General features: G+C 43.7%; 1 protein-coding gene and 1 long non-coding RNA gene across 3 annotated transcripts; one reads left to right on the top strand and one right to left on the bottom strand.

The window, feature by feature from the left end:
* Nucleotides 1-1,356: 1,356 nt before the first annotated feature.
* On the bottom strand, nt 1,357-2,990 carry LOC127306049 (purine permease 3). Its single transcript, XM_051336648.1, has 2 exons — nt 2,072-2,990; nt 1,357-1,842 (listed from the first exon to the last, which is right to left on the bottom strand). Exons 1-2 carry the CDS (start codon nt 2,867-2,869, stop codon nt 1,513-1,515), a joined length of 1,128 nt encoding a protein of 375 aa, XP_051192608.1. The 5' UTR covers nt 2,870-2,990; the 3' UTR covers nt 1,357-1,512.
* A 7,679-nt stretch (nt 2,991-10,669) lies between these two features.
* LOC127306048 (uncharacterized) lies at nt 10,670-14,654 on the top strand. Of its 2 annotated transcripts, XR_007854340.2 has the most exons (3): nt 10,677-10,891; nt 10,971-13,345; nt 13,527-14,654. It is a non-coding gene; the product is annotated as an uncharacterized lncRNA (long non-coding RNA). The 2 variants fall into 2 exon arrangements; XR_007854339.1 differs by lacking the exon at nt 13,527-14,654 and having other exon boundaries at nt 10,670-10,891; nt 10,971-12,626.
* Nucleotides 14,655-16,652: the final 1,998 nt, after the last annotated feature.

Raw genomic sequence — 16,652 nt, 5'->3', positions numbered from 1 at the left:
GTAAGCGTTTGCTTTTTTTCCTGTTGTTTTTTCCTGTTTCTTTTTAAACATTTTGAAAACTGAAAACTTTCAAAACTGATTTTAATAAAAATATGAATATTCTCTAAAAAAATTATAAATGCTTTTGAAAAGCTTAATTTTTAAAATCTAAAATCTGATCATTTTTCAAAACTGGACATTTTTCAAAAGTCTAAGGTTTTTAAATCGAAAGAAAAGATAAATGGTGAGCATAAAAAAAAAACTAACATAATACCAGAGTAGAAAACATAAAAGAAACGAAAAACTATTAGAAAACCACAACACAAAACCCAAAACAAAAAAACCAAAACGGAAAACAGGCCAGACTCACGCACCCACGGAGAAACATACTCTAGAGAATTAATCGTCGGCCCAAAATAGCGAAGGGGGTGTGCGGCGCGGGCGAGATGCGCTGCGTTAAGCGGAGCATATGATTTCAATACTAAGGTATGTATTGCAAAGCGAGAGAAATGACCTCGGACGGACGCGAGCTGAAATTGGCCTCTATTTCCAGACCTAAATTCTCTGTGTACCCAAACGATGTAATTAGAGGCATGAATTCCTAGTCCCCAATTACATGCCCAATTCACTACATCCAAACACACCAAAAAGGTTTTTATTCCATCTTGATACATAGGACATACACACGTGCCGACACTCTCATGTATATATGTGTCACATTACTCTCTACTTTCTTTACTTTCTTCATATGCACATGCGCCAGTGGACACATATCCTCCGACGGTCCGACGTGGACCCGTCGATGCCATCACTTATTGTCGGCTTCCACAACCGTCTTCATGCTTTCTACTTGGACCTTGGCAACATCATGGCTGCTTCATGCTCCGCGCCCTCCAGTAGGAAGCTCCCTCCCTCGTCATCGCCGATGACCTAGAGCGGCTGGGAGCCGAGACCCTCGAAGACTGCCAGCATGACGCGATGCATCTCTTCGCGGAACATGGCCTGGTCGACGGTGTCGTCGTGGTTGATGTCGAACTGCTCGAAGACGGTATCGTAGAGCGTGGTGACCTTGGCGGGGCAGAAGCCCTCGTCAAGGAGGTGGAAGGGGAAAGCTTGGTGTGGGATATGAGTATAGGACGCCTTCGCCATTGGCATCAAGCGCGGTGAAGCATGCGTCCATGTTGCACGCGACTTGTGGGCCACAAACACTAGGGAGTTTCAAATAATGTGCACTTTAATGTGCCCCAAAATACCACTAAAGTGTCTATAATTGTTTTTAGATGCACCTCAAAAAATGTCGAAATATAATCATGTTGCTAAAACTATTTGCCACCTTTTGGAAAGTGCTTCTAACCGTTTTTCGCCGCAATTTAGGAATTAACTCTAAAAATCTACTTTCCCATAGTGCGTGCGAGTGCGACAAAGCAACCGCAGATACGAATGTACTGGAGTATACAATGCTCATACACATTGTATTGGAGTATGCAATGCATTCCTTCTTTCTGAAATACACGTGCTGGTTGACTGGTTCCATTAATTTTCGCAATCAGGACTTGACTTTTGTTCTGTATCCTGGGCCTTGGCCCGCACCTCGCCGTAGAAATAAGAGGCGAGGCCCCAAAGCGAGAGCCCGAGAGCGATGCCTTTCGTGGCGCTGAAATGTTCATGGAAGAAAACAACGGCGAGGACCTCAGTCACCGGAATGAGCACGGCGATGATGACTCCGGCGAGCAGCGCCGAGCCATAGAAGATGGCGCCGATCGTGCCGAGGCAGAAGCACTGGTACACGGCGGCTGTACCAACCAACAGTAGGTAGTAGCTCGCCTCGCCGAGCTCGAACCGCCGGGCTTCACCTGGGATTGCCTGCGTCGTGTTGTTCAAATTAAATTCTCAGTTCTGCTGTGGGTCAAATTCAGTTTCTAGTTTACAAGATCATCAGTACGTAGGACTGTAGGAGTACAAAAATAGTCACCCCAGAAAAACTGTACTCTACCCGCAAAAAGAAAAAGTACTCTAGTTTTGCATCACTGATATTGATAAAACTGGCCGCAAAAAATTGCATAGCCCGGAATGTTTGAAAGTCTAGTCTCACCTGGAAATCTTTGTTGACAAGCATGCCGACGGCGCAGAACGCCGTGGCCGTGAGCCCGATGACGACCTGCATCTCAACGACGAGCGTGTACGTGAGAGCGGCCGCGCCGGCGCGCGCGGCGTGCCACGCCTGGCTGAGCTCCATGACGGGCAGCATGAGGCCGTAGAGCGCCGCGGCGCCGAGCGCCATGCCGAACCCGGCGCCGTACTGCGGCCCCGTCACCCCCGGCGGCCGGTCCCCTCCGGCGTCCAGCCCCAGCATGGCGGCACCGACGCTGAGCAGCACGATGGCGTTCAACGCGGAGCCCGTGAAGCGGTGGCGCACGAGCAGCAGGGCGAAGCCCGCCGTGAAGGCGAGCTGCGTGGAGATGAGGATGGAGGAGGTGGACACCGGGAGGTAGGCCTGGCTGTAGGCGTAGAGGAAGTTGTCGGCGCCTGACATGAGGCCCACGACAACGGACGCGACGAGGAGGCGGGGCGTGATCAGGAAGACGGCGGCGTCCTGGCGTCGGTGGCGGCGGGAGAGGAAGGAGAAGCAGAGCGGCAGGAGGAGGAGCGGCCAGCCGGCGGTCTGGAGCAGGCTGGAGAGCCACTTGCGGGTTCCGCCGCGGACGAAGTAGGCACGGAGGAGGAGCGGGCCGCACGCCGTGCCGACGACCAAGAGCAGGAAGTTGACGGCGAGGAGGGGGTCGCGGCGGAGGGACTTGGCGGCGGCGATCGGGAGCTCGTGCCATGCGCTAGCCTTAACCTTGCGGGCTTGCTGCTGCGCGCGGTGCTGGGTTGGGATTTCGATCTCCATGTCTGCATGCACGGGACGATTGATCGATGCGAGCAAGTGCTTATGCTCTAAATTGTCTCAGCGATTGAGTGGCGAAAACGTGTCGTTTTCAGCATGGAGGATTATCGGAGTATGCAAAATCATGCAGGCTCCCTTTTTTTAGTGGTTTTGGTCGTTATCAGAGCTTATCGCGGAGAAAAACGATGGCATGTCTTTCAGGGTCAGGACTGTCGGCTACGTGCATCCTCGATCACCGGTGTGACTTCCACAGGATAGAGGAGACTCGGCTGCTAGTAGTGACCAAGAACAGTGAGGATGAACGAGTGTTGACTTGAAGAACACCGACGATACTACTACTTTTCTTCTGGAGTTATGATTGCTTATTAAGCTTACCACTCGGTACAGTGACGATAAGTGTATCTAACTATCTATGCCCATATTTGCATGATCAGTGCTAGCGAGAAAGTATCCGATCGAAATCTAGAGGGAATTTTTGAAACCTGGGTTCAGCGGAACCCAGTTAAACTTACTTTGCTATCTTCCTAACACTAGTTGTTGTGGGTATACTTCATGGGTGTACCATCGACAGTGCCTAGATCCGGCAAGCCCGGGTGGCCCATAGATGGCGATGTGGCGTGTGGCCCGTCGGGCGGCCCAGTTGCTGTTGATCCTAAAGGATGAAGTCCAGCCCAGGATAGGGAAGCCGGATCCCAACCGACCATCGGAGGAAGTCGGATCCGTGAAGGTCCATGTGGAACCCGGATCCATGGAGGCCCATGTGGAACCCGGATCCAGTACGACGTAGGGAGGAAGGCAGATCCTTGACGTACACGGCAAGACCTTGTACTGTAGTTAGGCGACCTGTAATCCGGCTAGGACTCTCCATGTAAACCCTAGATCCGTGCGCCTATATAAGCCGGATCCGGGAAGCCCTGAGGGGAGATCTCGAGCTAGAAGCGAGACAACCACAACTCATTGTAACAACGCGAAAGCACCCAGATAATTCCAGACAAGCAGCAGTAGGCCCTGTCATCGTGCAGGTGTTCCGAAGCCGGGTAACTCGCGTACCACCGTCCCGTGTGCACCCGCCCAATGGCCCCTACTTCTTCTCCCCTCGTGAGGATCCCTCCTCCGGGGTGCATCGATTAGGCAACGACGGTTGGCGCCCACCGTGGGGCTGCGGCGTCTGGAGGCCGGAACCGGGCGGGTTCCACATCTTCATCTGCGAGACCGTTGATTTCGACGGAAACGCACTGTTAAGTAATGTAGCTACGACCGCCGCCGAGCAGGACGCAGCTGCAAAGATTCGATCTGAGTTGCTGGACCTTCCTAAGGAAGACTCCGCCTTAGATCTGAAAATTTCAAATTCTGGTTTCGGTTGCCGGATCCGCGCCTACGTTTTTGGTACTCGGATCCGCGCCTATGTTTTTGGTTGCCGGATCCGCGCCTACGTTTTTGGTACTCGGATCCGCACCTATATTTTTGGGTAACCGGATCCGCACCTCAATTTTTGGGTAGCCGGATCCGCACCTCAATTTTTGGTAGTCGGATCCATACCTATTTTGGTAGTCGGATCCGCACCTATATTTTTGTAGCCGGATCCATACCAAAATTTTGGTATGTGGATCCGCACCTAAATTTTTGGAAGTCGGATCCACACCTAAATTTTGGTAGGTGGATCCGCACCTACAGGACCACTGCGACAATCAATCTCGCACCGGCTCGACGGAACGCCGAAGAAAAACCGCCACGTCCGACGTTTGACTCCGCTCCAAACAGCTAAGTCCCTATTTATATTTAAATTTTAAAATTTTATGATCATGAGATTAAGATTGGTTCACTCATATCCTGAGTCTTTTACCGCTTTCGCTGTTGGTCATATCTTTCCCACGATTTGCCTCGCGCTCGTGAAAAACTTTGTACTGTTTTTGCCGCTTAAGGCTCCAGTACGCTGCAAATTTTCCGCCTTCGGGCGTTAGCTTGAGTTTTCTGGCCTACACGTTTTCTGTTGTTTTATGTGTGGATTCCTTAGTAGTGACATCTCGGTACTTAAAGCCGGCCTCTGTTTCTGAGGTTCTTGATTGTTTCGCTATTAAGCGCTATCGCCTCAGCAGATGTTCTGTGTTTAAAGTTTGCCGTCTCGCGAAAAGTCAAGCATATAAACCAGAAGAACGGATAAACCAGCACTTGCTTAAAACATGTAAATTACATTAACTGTTCAAGTTAGTCGAGTTTTTTCCGCCTTGACAGTTTTATGTTGTTCAACTGCTGCATAGTTTCAGCTTTAAAACATTTGTTCAAAGGCCGTTTTTGTTCCGCCTTACATTTGTTCGTTGAACATGATCAAAGAAACAATTTAATACAAATATGTTTTTATGTTTATGTATCAGGTACATGACACTTGGACGTACAACAGTCCTCGATTTAAGGTGTTTTCAAGCAGATCTAGCATCGCGCGAAGCCCCAGGTGAAGCTAGCCGGATCCAATGAGAGAAGGTTAGGCGGATCCATGGCGTGCACAGCTGGAGAAGCAGCTTGAGTCTTGATTCCGCTATGCTTAGCTGGAACCAACCCTCGGGGGCTGCGGTTTGATCTTAGGTGAAAAGTGTGTTTCTTTTCGGTATCAGTGCTGGAAATTTCCGCCTAGATGCTTGGGATTTATGCTATTCCTAAGTCACATATAAAGATAAAGCTACTCTAAGAGCACCAAGCCGGATTTTCAAGAAAATTCACCTTGGCGCTCGGGGGCTACATCGATGAAGTTCTCTGAGTAACAAGCCGGAAAATTTCCACCTTGACGCTTGGGGGGTAAGTTTCTGAGCATCGAGTCTCCTTGGAGCAAGCCGGCTCAACGCTCGGGGGCTAACTAGCCGGATCCGCACCTATATATTTGGTAGCCGGATCCGCACCTATATATTTGGTAGCCGGATCCGCACCTATATTTTTGGTAGCCGGATCCGCACCTAATTTTTGGTAGTCGGATCCGCACCTCAACTTACCGCTCAAATCACGCGAAAATGGCGCCAAGATAGGCGGAACCGTTTGAATCTTTTAAGGTTCCGGGTAACGGCGTGAAGATAAGCAAATTCTTGTCCGCAAGCAGGGGAGTAACCCGGAGACATGTTATGTACTGTCGATGGATGAAGTCCCGCAGGATGAGGGTTTTTTCCGACTGAAAGTTGGGAAAGAAGAAAATATGAAGTTAGAGCTCTTCAAGTTTCTCCGCGTTACCAATATTGCCGGAGACCATGATGGACTAGTGAGGCGGAAACAGCAGGTGAAACTCGGAGAACTCTGGGGGCTACTGTTGTGGGTATACTTCATGGGTGTACCATCGACAGTGCCTAGATCCGGCAAGCCCGGGTGGCCCATAGATGGCGATGTGGCGTGTGGCCCGTCGGGCGGCCCAGTTGCTGTTGATCCTAAAGGATGAAGTCCAGCCCAGGATAGGGAAGCCGGATCCCAACCGACCATCGGAGGAAGTCGGATCCGTGAAGGTCCATGTGGAACCCGGATCCATGGAGGCCCATGTGGAACCCGGATCCAGTACGACGTAGGGAGGAAGGCAGATCCTTGACGTACACGGCAAGACCTTGTACTGTAGTTAGGCGACCTGTAATCCGGCTAGGACTCTCCATGTAAACCCTAGATCCGTGCGCCTATATAAGCCGGATCCGGGAAGCCCTGAGGGGAGATCTCGAGCTAGAAGCGAGACAACCACAACTCATTGTAACAACGCGAAAGCACCCAGATAATTCCAGACAAGCAGCAGTAGGCCCTGTCATCGTGCAGGTGTTCCGAAGCTGGGTAACTCGCGTACCACCGTCCCGTGTGCACTCCGCCCAATGGCCCCTACTTCTTCTCCCCCTCGTGAGGATCCCTCCTCCGGGGTACCGTCGATTAGGCAACGACACTAGTTGAATGCACGTGCGTTACTACGGCTGTCTAAATCCCTTCGACTTTGAATACCTATCGCAGATTGCAGTAGTACATTCTAAAAAATACATGCTGTGTTTTTGGATTTTTATTTTCATTGCCTTCCCATGTTCCATGTATACGTGCCTCTAGTTACTCATGGGAGAGAACTGGTGCATACTTTTAAACTTAGTTTTGTAGTTCCAACGCATATCGTTGAGATGAGCATAATCGGCGTGCGCAAACTGTTATGACCAACTTCATATAAGATGGAAAGGTAGACACCTTACGAAATAACATATAACATATCAAGGGTAGTCCACATAAGCGTCGGAACGGAAGCTTGAACATCTTAGTGTCATGTTAACACAAACAAAAATTATCTTACAATCAAATACTGGTTGTCAGTGCATTTGCTTTTGCAAATCGAAACATATATTAGAGGACCACATGTTACACTCAATGTAATAAGGCAACAACTGAATATTTAAAAAATATTAATTGGATTACACATATCAATCATTAACACCAATGGCCTAAAAGCATGTTAATACGACAAGCCAATTAATAACTAGTCATTCTAGAAATGAAATGAAAACCACCATCTTAACAAATAAGAATACAAATACATTGTTAATCAATTACGTGAAAACCTTCTATCACGCAAACACAAATGCAAATGCTATACGTGAAAACCACAATCTTAACAAATAAGAACAACGCAACACTTCATGGCTTCTCTCTAACTAATCATATCATGATTCATCTATGATACTACCTCAATCTCAAAGCTTAAGCCTTATATTATTTTTAGAAAGTCAAACTATGCCAAATTTGACTAAGCTTTTACAAAAAATCATTAATATGCAAAATACAAAATTAATATCATTAAATAGATAATAAAATATATTTTCGTATGGTATCTACAAAATATTATATTTGTTGATAGATTGTTCTAAAAGTTTGGTCAAATTTTACTTGATTTCACTTTTCAAAAAAAAAATAAGCTTTAATCTTTGGGATGGAGGTAGTATGAAAAAAAATCATTCGTATCATTTTAAGTTGAACAACTGACCATCGCTCCTTACGTGTCGTTGAGAACCACCATTTGAGCCTTCTGTAATATCCTCAAATTCTTTGCCCTCATTTGCGACTGTGTATCTATTTTTGGTCGCTAACTTTCACCATGAGGCAGCCTCATATACATCGTGAGCTCAATCGATTAGACCTCAATGCAAGCACAACTTCCCTTTTCTGCTCGGAAGAATTCTCGGAAGAATTCTCGTACGGCAGTTAACAAATGTAATTTAGCTTACTAAACACTGGGGGTAAAAAAACTCTAACTACAACAAACAATGATTCACTGATCTATCAAAAAAACATGCCTTGTACTCATCTTAGTATACATGTGGTTGTATTTTGCAGATGATGCAAATATATAAGCCTTGGAGAACTTCGAGCATATATCAATCATATGCTTCACAACTGATTTTACCTTCCTTGACTAACTGGTTATATTACAAACGATGTATTACCTATTATATAAACCAGGTCATAGTTCATGATAAACAATAGATAATAATCATTTTTATCCCTGACTAAGATAACTGGAAAATCTAAATACAGTACTTCTAAGACAAGAGCAGATGTAGCTTTTATCATGACTGCATATGTAGTGAAAAATAGAGTGGTACATGATAACTGAAAAAACAAGATAAATGTCAGGTCTAGATGATGTCAAGTAGATTGTTTATCATTTTTATTTCCACAATAGTACCATAAGTTGCATCCAACACCATAGATCTATCTTTCTAACTGCCAAAAAATAGATAGCATATATATAAGGTTATATCTTGACAGTAAGGTGAGCATACTATAAACAATATAGATATAATAATAACAATAAAGTAAGCATACAGAAAGGAAGGATATATGCAGCACCGGCCCATGGTAGCCAATCCCCTCTTAATTTCTTTCGGATAATGTCTGAATGGACATGTAGGTGCTCAAAAACAAGGCGTACCTAAAAAATTTCTTAGTGGTTGATTGATAGAAAAAGAAGCGAATTCACATAGAGATTCATGTAGAAAGGACATTAAAGTGTGAAGTGTTCAATGACATAACATGACATGCAAAGTTTGTATGGCAAGTTGGAAGAGCTCGGTGGAGGTTGTCAATTGTTACAACAATATGTTCATATGTCCAGGCAAAGTCACTGATGATAATCAACCAACCAGCAACAGCAAGTTCGTACACCACGCCTTATTATCCCGAGCAACATTTCAAAAAAAAAGTACAAGTATCTGCTCTCTGTCTGGAGAGCCACGTAATAAACGACAACATATCTGCCACAAACTTCTTTGTACGATGTCTGGAGGTCACATGAAGCATCAGAATCTCAGAATACAAACCAACAAGTGAGAAGTTATACAGGATTGCCATGACAAACATTGGATCAAACATAGAACCAAACGTGAATTGTATAAGTGTACCTTCATCTCGTCGGCGCATCTGCAGGGATAAATCCCATCTGCAGATCTTCTGGATCATCTTATTATACTCCTTCTCCACCTCCTTTGCGAGTTGCAGGCAACTCTGCATATGTATATGAAGTTCTGAACAACACATACGCAACATTCGGCGATCGATTACATCGCATCACATGATACGCTCGGGGCAAGAGATTGACGTGAGACCTGGAATGCATCGGAGATCACCTGGGTGCGCTTGCATATGCGACAGTGGAGGCCTCGAGGTCATGGACATGGTCACCTTGGAGAGCATCGAGGCGGCGTGAGCATTCGAGGCTTGACCCGGCGAGGCTCCTCAGGTCGCCGATGATTGGACATGGATACGGGGGTGGACGGAATCGAGCGGACACATGACTTGCCAACGTCTCGTTGTCAGCCCCATCAGACCATGCCACGACCACCATGCCATGCCCACGCCACCTCCTAGCATCAACATCGACCACTCATTGCGAGAAGTGATGGAAACCACGCTAAAGGCCCTACAGTGGCCAGTGACGCAACGTGCGAGGAGGCGACGACGCCATGGTGGAGGCCCAACGACGGGAGATCCGGATGGAGCAAGGTAACGAGCGCTACGCCTCCTAATTATTCTGGATCGAGCAAGAGATAGAATGACCAGAAAGAGCATGGTTGCTGTGAAGAGAGAATGGTGGGGAAAAGCAGATTCACATGTAGGTAGGAAACACGGAAAGTTTTGATTCGTGATTGATTTTTGATTGATTGAGTAATTAGTGGGATATTTGTAAAATGGAAACTACTCCATGCATGAGGATATTTCTTTCCTTTTGCGTCAGAGAAAGAAAGGCTGAGCAAGCATCAAAATATTTTTGCCAAGTATTTTAATGCCTGCCGGATTGATTGATACCATGCCTGATTGTTACTATTAGATGGGGTGAAGCGAATACCGTGCGATTAAATTGGACAGACATAATGCTTTCAATGTGTTGAGTGTTAAACGACCAACTTCAATTTAATAGTAAAGATAGTTTGTTTTTCTTCAGAATTTTTTAGCACTTTCAAACATGTTTTTATGTGTTTTTTACCAGTTTCCATCGAAAGCTGATTTTCACCACATATTTGTCGTTAGAGTCACCCCTAGACACCACTGCAAAAAGACTTCACTGAGTATATATCCGTGAAAATACACTCAGCAAACTTTTTTTTGGCCAATGCGATCCTTGCCGAGTAGCCTTTGCGTGGCCTCTGCCGTGTGTTTTGGTTACTAGGCAAAGATCATGTAATCCTATATAACTAAAAAGTTCATCCCCACTAACCTATCCTATATAACTAAATAGTTCATCCCCACTAAGGTATTTCTCTAAGCATGCAAGTTGTCCATATCATCAGGTGGGCCTGCACCAGAAACCTGCCCACATCATCGATGTTTTCTTCTTATCCCTGAAGCTCGGTCCTATCATCTTCCCCAGAGCAGTACAAAACCGTGGTCTTTCTTTTCCCATCGGTTCCTCTTCGTCTCCCCACCAGAGTTTCTTGCAAGAGAAACTGACCCCATTTATTCTACGTCCTCATCTTGGATTTGCTCTCTCTTTTAAGCAGCGGAGCTGATCCATTCCGATCCACCGTAGCGCTGCTTGGTGTTCGTGCCTCTATTCCAGTTTTGGTAAATTTTTTCACCATGATTTGCGGCACCTATAATCGACGCCCATCTCTTTCAGGTACCACGCATGTCAGACGAGATAAACCTGCCTCACCATTGTCGTTGGGCCGCCTTCGCTGCATGCTAATCTGCATCCACGGCCGGCGGGTACAGCTTCCTCGCTTATCATCCATCTTTGGTCCCCTAGCCTGTTGATGCATTCATTAATCTCCGATGTTAGCATGGATTCTAGCCTCCTACCCATCCAATAGTTCAGGTACCAGATTCAAGATGTGTAGATATTGATGGAGGAAGCAATTATGTTTTTCCTCCGCACTTATTTGACTACAACATCAGATAACACTGTCTCTTTCTGTTGCAACAATTAAAAGATTCAGGATAGGCTATTGTTCATGTTCTTTCGAAGTCAAAGTTGGATGATATAAGAGTTTCCGGAATGATGCATAAGCTCATCTTTATCTTCCGGTTCCATTTCCTTTCCTCTGTCAGCTTTGATGTATATCTGTTCTGGATAACAAGAATTATGTGGAATTCTACAGTTAATCATATGTTGTTTGCAGACAGCCCATCGCCACAGATTTAGGCAAATTAAATTACCATGTATGTTCTCCACATTTTCCTATAACAGTTTATATCGTATGGGGCTGGAACATAGCATGACTGATTTCCTTCTGTTTGATCGCCCAAGGCTCGCCCCATCAAGGAAATACTACTATTCAGAGCTGGATTTCTTTTCAGATCACCAATTCAGAGCCATGTACAACTCTAATATGTCATATCACCAGTTGCACGTTTTAGAAAGCTGAACAGAAGTTTACTGGAACGGAAGTACGGATTCCACCATGCATCATGGCGATTAGACGTCTATGTCTCTGTCTCTGAATTATTAAGTACAACTGAGATGAATCAAGCTTTTCCATATTCGAGAATCCTAAGTTGCTGAACGTCAGACCATGGAACATGCAAGATATTCTATTCCCCCTCCATTAGCAGAGCAGGCTGTTTTGCCGGCTAATTTTACTGGAAAAGAAAAATAGCTCAGCTGGGAGCTAGATTGTGGCATCTATTTTGTACCAGCAGTTGCGACATCAGTTCTCTTTACATGCTTAACATGCAATTTCTCACTTCATTGATCTCTCGGTGGTACTTCTTAGCAATATGCTCATAATTTTTAACAAATGTTCTCATTGTTTACATATTGGACAGCTATTCTTTTTCTCGCATTCTTCTTTTAACCATAGTGATCCTATATGTAGACAAGGTAGGCTCCACTTAATATCTTACAATTTAAATATTGCCATTTCCGTTTCCTTATTCATAAATTACTTCCACTGACCTATCTACTTCTCACTTGGGCGGTGTTTGAGTTCCAGCATAACTGGAATTTGGTATTTTCAGTTAGTCATATTTTACAAATATTTATATTTCAATTTCCTTATTCATAAATTGTGTATCTAGACTACTATTCACCAATCACTCGAACTGTACTTAATTTCCATCATAATTTGAATGTTTATTTTCAGTCACACATCAGTGCTATAGATGAACTATGTGGAGCTTCGCCTATGGTTACCGTCTGCCAAGTTCCCATACAAAGATATTGTGGTTGTTTGCACAAGTAAACTTATTGAGAGTGCAATCTTCTTATTTGTATGTGCACTGTTAATATGTGTGAACACCATTCATTTTTCGTTTATTCACATATTGACTAATCATCTTATATTGTATTGTCCAGTTATATTTCTAAATTTTCTTCTTTAAACGTTCGTTCCCAATATTATCCACGGCTGACCGCCGCAACGTGCGGGGTATCATCTAGTTTCTCTAGACATGCAACCATGCCACCTCATCGGGCCCACCACTAAGCTATTGCTCTAGGCACTTTTTTTTTGTTCCTTTTCTTTGAGAAATTTCGGTGCAGTCATGGCTCCTTGCGTGTAGTCATGGCTCCTGAGATTAATACGCCCTACAATCATAATGCCCATTACGATGGCTCACAGCCAACCCACAATTGTTTCTCCTCTCCACCGACTACCGTCTCCTTTCAATCAGTCCACGTTACCTCTTCCTCTCCCCTCGCGAGAAACACCCGAAGTGGGAATTGATGCAGGTATATGAGAGGTTTGCGCAGGATCGCCCTTCCCCCTATAAATTCTATGACGTGCCTCGATTGTTTGCATCGCTCTCCCCGCTATAAATTCTATGATATGCCTCGATTGTCTGCATCGATTCCTCTCCTCTCGCAGTCCAGAACGACACCCGTGGAACTCATCATGATCCGCCATGGCTGCTACAAGGTTAGCGGCCGCTACGGAGTCCTGACACGATGAGGAGAAGAATGGTGACAGCAGGGGAGCCAAGACTCATCATCTGTATCCCCTACACGCAAGTGAATTTTGGGGGCCAACACTCATCCGTATCTCCAGTACATAGGTGAATTTCTACCACTTTGAGCAGATCGTACACGATGCTTGCCGCCCAGGTTCAGTTAGATTCACCTGCTTATTCTACTCACGGCCCTAATTTTTTTGGCAAGTTTGAGTGCTATTTGGAATTTGGGCTTGATTTATTTTGCTTTGCATCTTATTGACACTGATGTTTTATGTGTACACAGGTTATACTGATGTATGCTCTGTGACATTGATGTTACGAACTTGCAAACTGAGATTGCATTAGAGTACTACCTTCATTCAGGCTTTTCACTCCAAGGTCGCAAATGGAATTCTCCATATTCCTTACTCAGATTCAGGTTATCTCAAGCCAGTTAAGCCATACATTTTGTGATTTGTTACTATCTATTTTGTCACAGCTTTTTTAGCAACTGGATATTGGATCTAATTTCTATCGGTTCTTCAATTTGCATCGGTAAATCTCTGGACGCTTATATTTCCCAAGGGAAGTTGAACACGTTCTCTAAAGTGGCATATAAGGCTCTTTTTCAGGCCACATATATGATAATACTTGATTGTTGATGTATCAGCCTGCAAAAGAAGGATGCTACAGGTTACTGAATTTATTTAATTTTCTGCTGATACAACAACAAGATTGTCAAACCAGGGAGCAAAGAAGGAAATCTATTTGTGTCATACTTTGGGTACTAAGCTGGTGCTGAGACAATATATGCATGTCGTAATCTGAAAGGGAATGAACTTGAGTTCAAATATCTAAAGAATGGCCAAGGTCATCTCAAAATAGTTCCAGCCGCCTCGAACATGTAATCTGAATTGTTTTTCCTATATTTTGTCGGATCCATCAGGTCGCTTTGCTTCAACCATGCCATCATGAGTGGTAAATTGGCATCAGTAGTTCAGAACTGACATACCAGTTTCAGGCTTTCAGCATGCTTCTCTCCATGGGGTAGAGTTTGAACGCCTTGATAATAAAAATTACAGTTGGCGTAGCCTTCTCTTGCCTGGTACTACTTTTATTTGGACGACTTTGTAAATTTTCTTGGCGATCAAGATATATGATGTGATGCCCAAAATGCATTTGCATCCATGAAAACGAACTATGTAGAAAAAGATAGATGTCCTACATTTATGCGTGCAAAAACAGTTACCTTACATTATTTGCATTACTAGGATTATTTTTTCCATCACTACAATGATACTCAACAGGTCAGCGTGGATGGACTGGTTGAAGAGTCTAGATGATGTCATTCTTTGATCAATATTATGACACATGTTTATTTAGTACAGGTGTTAGCTAATTGTCCATCATACAGGAGTATACAGCTAGCTATAAACATTCATGCTTACTTTTTTTTTTCTCTTTTTTGTAATCAAATAATTCTTGTGGTCTATGTTGTTGCCAGAGTTTATTCATTTGTCTTTCTTGGATTCTTCTACTGGATGTTTAATTTGGCAAAAATAACTTAACATCAGTTACAGTGGTATTTATTTTTGAATATGTTCACTGTTTTGCAATCATGCATGGGAAGATAAGTGATGTTCATGTTTCATACTCCAAGGGAGTATAGATTTTTCTTTACTCTGCGACCAGAATACTCTTTCATTTTCTCCTTATTTGTCTTAATTTTTCTTGATGGGTGCATTTTTTTATCAAAATATTCCCACTGCAACGCGTGGGGAGTCATCTAGTTTCCTTTAGTGAGACGTCACTCTTCATTTAAGCGATCAGAAATATTCACATAAATATCTCCAATGACTCTTCTCGGTATCAGCCTCCTCCAGGTCCTCTTCTTCTAATCTTGCCCTTTTGGTATTAGCAATTATCTTCAATGACTATTGTTCACATGCCATACTGCGAAAGCACACAGCGTTATAACAAAGCTCAGAGGAACATACGGGAGTGGTGTTTTGGCACCCGGGAGCATATGCTTCCGGTTTTTAAACTTCATTTTAAATGCACTTTTAAAATATTGAAAAATTTGAACATAAAATTTAGTGGATACATCTCAAAATTCTACACGTTCACAAAGTGGTTCCACATAAAACTGACATCTTGAGTGTCATTTGTAAAAAAGACAAATTTTTCTGTAAGAAAAAGTTGTACGAGACGTTTTGTTTATCTTTTTCACACAAGTCACAAAAAATGTCAGTTTTTCGCAAGACTTGATGTGCGCACGTAACATGTTGATACGTAAGCGAGAAATTTTTTGTTCGAATTTTTTAAACATGTCAAAATGTTTTTCCGGTGGCAGGAGTATATGCTTCCATGTGCCGAATTGAATTTCCGGGAACATACTCACTAATATCAGGCAGCTTATCCCAAATGGAACCATGCTAATATGCTATATGGTCCCGGCTAAATTAACCACGAGACATGATTACATAACATTTACGAAAATAGATTCCGTAGTTCATTTTAACGCAAGAACACATCAACATACCACACTCAAAACACTGCTGGAGGAGATACAATTATCTGGATCTGATAACACTGATAACACAGAGACCGTGTCCACAGCTTGGAAACTGCAATAGCTAAATGTTTACTGTACACTAATTAAGGGCGTCACGCGTCACGCTTCCTTTAACCGGTCAGAGATATTATCATGAATATCTTCATCTACGACTCTTCTCGGGACCATCTTTGCCCCTAGCCTTGTCATTATCCTCTATCCCTTTGAGGTTATCAATTATGTAGGGTACAATTGTACACACACCCCAAGTGAAAGCACACAGCGCCATAACATTACTGAGAGGAACATACTTTTCAAAATCAGGCAGCTTATCCAAAATGGAATCACCGCGCCGTTGCTGCAACGTAAACCAGAGGCAATACATGATTATATGACATTTACAAAAATAGAACTTAGCAGAAACGAAACAAACTATAAAAGTATGTGCTCAAACTCGTAGCAAGTAATTCCTTCACGGTTGCATTTCATTCACCGTCAAAAGAAGTGGAACAAAAGGCGAAAAGTGTGTTTAACACATGAGCAGGTTTTTAAAAATCACTTTTTTGGATTCTATTTTTTCTAAAATTAAATACCCACATACATATAAACATTTTGAAGGTACGGTAGGAATTTTGGAGGAAAATATGTCGTATTTTGAGCTATACAAAAAAAAAGACAAATTTTTGACAAATATCTCCATAGATTTGTTTTTTTTTTCATGTAGCTTAAAATACAATGCAATTTCTACTAAAACTTCACACGAGCATTCAGGACATGTGTATGTATTCAAAAAATAAATGTGACAATTTTTTTAAACAAAAAAATATTATTTTTAAAAATTAACTTGGAGCAGTGGTGCTCATGTGCACCTCCCTG

Source organism: Lolium perenne, chromosome 6 (genome assembly GCF_019359855.2).
Source record: "Lolium perenne isolate Kyuss_39 chromosome 6, Kyuss_2.0, whole genome shotgun sequence".
NCBI classification, from domain to species: Eukaryota; Viridiplantae; Streptophyta; class Magnoliopsida; order Poales; family Poaceae; genus Lolium; species Lolium perenne.
The sequence above is the reverse complement of the archived record's forward strand: the minus strand, read 5'-3'. Positions and strand labels throughout refer to the sequence as shown.

Coding starts and splice junctions, on each gene's coding strand:
- LOC127306049 (XM_051336648.1), bottom strand. CDS start 2,869: ATGGAGATCGAAATCCCAACCCAGCACCGCGCGCAGCAGCAAGCCCGC. Junction 1,843..2,071: donor TTGTCAACAAAGATTTCCAG/GTGAGACTAGAC, acceptor AACACGACGCAG/GCAATCCCAGGTGAAGCCCG.